The 5580-nt window shown below is 42.9% G+C and overlaps 1 protein-coding gene across 1 annotated transcript; it reads right to left on the bottom strand.

Moving 5' to 3' along the window:
- Positions 1–261: 261 nt before the first annotated feature.
- Positions 262–5256, bottom strand: SNRPA1 (small nuclear ribonucleoprotein polypeptide A'; the record flags this gene model as incomplete). Its single annotated transcript, XM_010081341.1, has 8 exons — positions 262–320; positions 834–927; positions 1352–1427; positions 2689–2768; positions 3305–3407; positions 4134–4180; positions 4543–4621; positions 5109–5256. Coding segments are annotated over 8 exons (686 nt in total), but the record flags the coding sequence as incomplete, so codon positions are not given.
- Between the last annotated feature and the right edge of the window lie 324 nt (positions 5257–5580).

Here is a 5580-nt window from a genome sequence, read left to right as displayed (position 1 = left end):
GGCAGCGAGTAAAGAGGGTGACATGACAGCTAAGCCGGCCAATGAGAGCAGAGAGGCGCAAGGGAGCCAATCAGGTTGTGCAGGATGGCCCCTCCCCTTCCCGCCGCCGTGGCCGTCCCGCAGCCGGGGCCCGAGGAAGGGGACGCGGCACCACGGGGAGAAAAAGGAAACGTTCGTTTATTGAAGAGCGAAATGCGCCAGGACAGGGGCGGGAAGAACGGCTGCGACGGGAAAAGGGCGCCCGGGGAGAGGCGAGGGGCCTCAGGAGCCGTTGGGAACCGCGTCTTCCTCCATTTCCTCTTCAGCGTCCTCCGGTGGGCCTGGAAGGAGAGGGCAGGGTTCCAGGGCGCTCCCCTCAGGCAGGCTAACGCGCACCCCGAATTGAAAACCACTAAAAAACAACAAAAAATAATCTACGTGCTCCAATATACAGGGAAGAGGTGCCACTGGCAGTCTGCAGCGGGAGTTCATCACAGAGATGTTTCTGTGCCCTGACCTGAGGCACTAGCGCTCAGAACAGAGTCCAGATGGACTTTGTAATTAATCTAATTTTTTTAAATAACTGGGATGGACTGGTTGAGCCAATCCAGGGAAGCACTTAGTGCTGATGTTTGGCACCTCGCTCTCGAGGGAGTCCAGGTAACAGCCCTGAACTGCACCCTAGAGTCCAGGCAGATAATACACCAGTTACAGATCCTCAAAACAATCATTTTAAACATTTTTTTTCAGGTCCCTGTTTGACCCTTCCAGCTGAGATCACATGAAGCATCTGGAAGCACTGGAGAGAGGTAGATTCTGTTTGAGAAACAAAAGTAATAGAAGTATAAAGTGACCTGATTTTCGTTCTCTGCCAGGAATCTGACCAGCCTGTAGTAAGCCTTTCAGCCGCTCCACTTCAGCCAAAGTCGTGGCATTTGCTATAGCAGTCTAAAAAACAGACAAAAAACACAATGAATGTTCACATACGGTATTTCAGTCTGTTCAGAATAAACATAAAGACACGCCTTGCTTCCTACAGAAGCTAAGCTTCTATAGAAAGTTCTACAGAATTCTAGTTCTAGAAAATTCAACAAATAACAAAGCACAACCTGACTTCCCCTCTTATTAAACAAGCTGCTCTACCCCAGGAGACCTCCAAGTTCAGACCAACATTGCATGTAAGATCTTAAGAAACAGGTCCGTTACAACACAAAAAAAATACAGGAAAAGCAGCTAGAACAAAGTTAGGACACACTGTTCCATTAATCTGAACAGTCAGGGGTTGCCAGGAGGAAGGAAACATTTGTTCAGTTTGGATCCACAACAGCTTTTCTCCTCCACTTTTGCCTACATGTGCTGTCCTGACATTTACCTTAATTGCCTCCACGTCCCCTGGGGAGGGCCCAGCTTTCTTCTTGTCAGTTGGCAGACCAGCACCTGGATTGAAGCTTCAAAGGAAAAAATAAAGATTCATTACACCCCTTGAAGAGGACATGCTTCTCTAACTTCCAAACAAGGTTTGGAAGCATTTCATTCAATCAAGTGTAGTATCTTATCTTTGTTAACAAACTGATACAGTCAAGAATTGCCTCCTTCAGAAACACCAGCAAGTGTCCTCACTGTCCCATTCCCCTCCCACCTTTTCATCTCCTCACAAAGAGAGGCAGGCCTTAACTTTGTAAATAAAGCAGCTGACAAAAGCTGTTCGATTTGGATGTTGTTGAACACTCAGGTGGTCTGTCACCATTACAAAAGCAGGGTGGATAAAAAAAGAGTAACTAGAATTGGGTCTCTTGTTCTTGTATGTCTCCTATGATATTACAACAGCCTGCACTGGACTGGCTGTAATCTTAACTCTCGAAAGAGAAAGGTTATCTGCTGCTGCTTTAATTAAAAAAAGAAGAAAAATCTAGTCTGTGAAAATGGATGTTAATGACCAATCAGCTGGAAAGAACTTCCTGAAGTGCTGACCCAGCACCAGAGTGCTGCACCCTCTCCTGCAGCTATGGAAAGATTTTCTTCCTATCTGTTTATTGAGCTCTTTAGTTCAATCATCTACTTTTTCTAAAACTAACACAGACCTGAACCCTTTTCTACTCATGAACTAGAGCTGGAGTCCAGCTATTATAGTTTTAAATGCTGAATACATTCAAGGTATTTTTTTATTTAACTCTGAATTTGGAAATGCTGTCGCTATACGTGATCCGAATTCTGGTTTCCAAACAGGCTGATAAAAGATTAAACAAAAACCATGATGTACCACTTAAGGACTAAACTAAATAAGCATGTATTTGTAATAGCTTAACTAAAGATTTTCATCTGCATTTATCCTCTACTTGCAGCAGATTCTACAGTCTACATTCCCTGGCAAAACAAAAAAATTTAGTTACCAATCATCTAGGAAAAAAAAAAAAAACAATGGCCACCTCTCTGCAGTTAAATAAGAAAGAGAAAAAATAAAATTAAGGTTTCCTGCTTGTTGACTTAAATTAATCCACCCTGATGAAATATCTCTGTCAAAAATATTTCTGAGATGTATTCACCACCATCCAAAAATTGGGATGCTCGGATAAGGCACTTCTGGCTACCAAAGCTTTGAAGGCATCCTGCCAGTAGCTGATACTTCAGTTTACTGCCTAATACCGCACACAAAAAAGTGGTGTTTCTGAAGGAGAATGCCAGTGTAAATTTGTTTTTTTTTTATCTTACGTTTTTGTTCTCCTGGCAATATCCTTTGCAAGCTGTGCACCCCGTTTGCCCTTGAACATTTTCTCTGCCTCCTGTCGCTCCTACAGCGATACCACACACACAAAGTTAATTTCAGAACATTTGCAATCATTTTGCAAAGCTTTTGTCCTTGCAAAGAAAGACGCTTTGGCTCATCTTCAGCACTGAACATCAGCACGTGGAGACCAGATGTAAGAACAAGCACATAAACATTGCCCAAACACTCAGGCTCAAGGCAGAGCAACCTAATGCTCTTTAGAAAGCAGAGAACTCTTTCCCACACTCATCTTCACTGAAAGCAAAGGCCTCTGATGCGATTGCTAGAGATTTCTTTCTCTAGAATTTTTTCTATCAACAACACCAGAGACCCAGAAAAAAAAATCACACTAAACAAACAACGGGAGTAAAACCTCATTAAACAGACGATAACCTTAAAACCATGAAAGAAAATAACAAGCACATTTCAGAGCCACTTATGATATTTAGTTTTCACAAAATTTACAGCTATAGCAAAAAGCTCACTGTTACCACTGAATTTTCAAGAATGTAACAAGAAAAAGGTGCTAATCTGTGCTGAATCAGAAGAAAGCAGACTTACTTTGAGTTTCACTTTCTGAAAATCCAGCACTCTGACCTGGGGAACTTTGTGGATTACATACAATCTGTAATGCTTCTTATTGGTTACAGGATTCCTTAAAATGCTACAAAGCAAATCAAGGTTATAAAGAGATTCTTACTATAAAATATTTTAAACCACATTTATATTGAAATACATTAAATACTTAAAATGCATTCATGGACCTTCTGCTGTAACAGACAGCAACCACCACCATAAATAAACCCAGTGACAGTGTTCTTTGATATTAAGAAAACTAGAGTAAAAACTTGCGCTTTATTTTATCAATCGATTATCTATCAAGTAGATTTTATTGAAGAACAACATAAAAAACAACTTCAAAATTTTAAAAAACAAACTACAAATAACTAAACCATCGCACTTCCTACCTGGACACCAATCAACCAAAAAATCACGGGACAAATTTTTCTTTTTTTGTCCCTTGCACTGGATGTAATGTTACGAAAATACATGTAAACAATGACTTTTAAAAGTATTTTGTAACAACAGTTTAAACCTTTAGTTTTTCGGTTTTTAAAGGTTAAGGCTACTTCAATGTGTGTGTATTGGTTTATAGGGATGTTACATCTCATTGATCCGCCAGTCTGTCGGTAATATAAACCCTCAGCCATTAAACACCAGGTATTTCTGAAGTGTCCTGGAAACACTGTTTATCGATTCAGTTTTTAATCATGAATAATCTGCCACAGCTCTTACAAAGGAGAGCTTTCCAGATGAAGGCAAAGAGCCCGGCCAGCAGCTGAGTTCAAAGAGCAGAGGAAGAGCAGCTTTTCTTCTCCTGATTACTTACCTCAGGTAGGTCAGTGATTTGATAGTTGCTAATGGATCCAGTTCACCCTAAGTAATGGGAACACAGTAAAAAATTCTAAGTGAGAATCAAACATTTGAAAACAAAGTTCCTGAACTCATCTCTGTTTTAGAGACCAATTAGAATTACTGCAATTAGTTTAACAGGAAACCCACTAAGACACTGTGACTGCTGTTCCGCTGCACGCTGCAAATGATGTTCATGGAAACATGGACACTATTAACTTCTACCCAGACCATATGGGGTCACTCCAAAGAAAAAGATAAAGGCTAATGAGAAAGATGAGCAGTACCAACTATTACCAAAAGCGTATGACACTACTCCCAGGGAAATGGTTAATTAGAAAGATGACAAATGCAAATTTAGGCTTCTTCCTGCCACGATAGCTTACCAGCTCAGCGATGTTGTTGTTGGTTAGAATGAGCTCCGTCAGGCTGGGCAGAGCCTGTTCCAGGTTCTCACCAATCCGACTAAAGAAGAACAAAAAGCAGAGTTTTAATTTAGGCCAGCAATTAGCAACGGTGAAAAGACACACAGAAACACGATAACGCAGAGGATGTCACTGTACAACAACCCAGTCTGACACCAGCAGCAGGCAGGGCCGGCATCCCCTGCTGGCAACAGATACCAGCCACGAGATCGACATTCCTTCACTTGCAAGTGTCCTCGTTTCCTTGTCTTTATGGGGATGATTACTGAAATCCAAAGCCTCCGGCCAGATTCCAAACTCTGCATCTCATTGTCCTGTCTGAAAAATGAAGGCTGACCTGAGACAGACTTTTGCAGTGACAAGTCAGGCAGCTTGAAGAGGGCCCAAGCAGTACTCAGTGCTGATATTTTTCCATAAAACAAACACTTCTACACCTGTCCAACACTGACAGATGCACACACACTGCTCTTCCCAAGAGCATTTGTCTCTGCTGCAGGGTTCCATCAGCCCAAAATACAACCACTCACCAAATCCTATTGTTATTCACCAGAAGAGTTTTGAGCCTTCTCAGCAGAGGGAACCCATCCAGTTTACGGATCTCATTGTCAGAGAAATCAATGGCATCGAATTGGTCCAGAGTGGCACCCAGGTTCTCAATAACAGGGATTTTATAGCCTGGGGACAGAGCGCAAGACAGGACTCTTAGATGCTGCTCAGAGGAGAGCTGAAGAGAACAGGAGCCGGTGTGCAGGGGGCATATCTGGATGTTCTGAGGACGCAGATACTCTCAGTCAAAACACCTCTGGAACGACTCTCCTCCGCATCCTCACAGACCAAACTCTCCCCCTCACAGCCAACATCCCCCGCAGCCTTTCCAAACCACCCCTCTTCCTCCCTCTCAGCAAACACCCCAACTCCCTGCACGCACTCCTCAGCCCAAACCATCGCTTCTGGCGCGTCCCTTGCGTGTCCCACCCCCACCACTGCAGCTCCCCCCGG

This window comes from Pterocles gutturalis, unplaced genomic scaffold, assembly GCF_000699245.1.
Source record: "Pterocles gutturalis isolate BGI_N339 unplaced genomic scaffold, ASM69924v1 scaffold20369, whole genome shotgun sequence".
Lineage (NCBI taxonomy): Eukaryota > Metazoa > Chordata > Aves > Pterocliformes > Pteroclidae > Pterocles > Pterocles gutturalis.
Note: the sequence above shows the minus strand (reverse complement) of the source record. Positions and strands in the feature narration are given on the sequence as shown.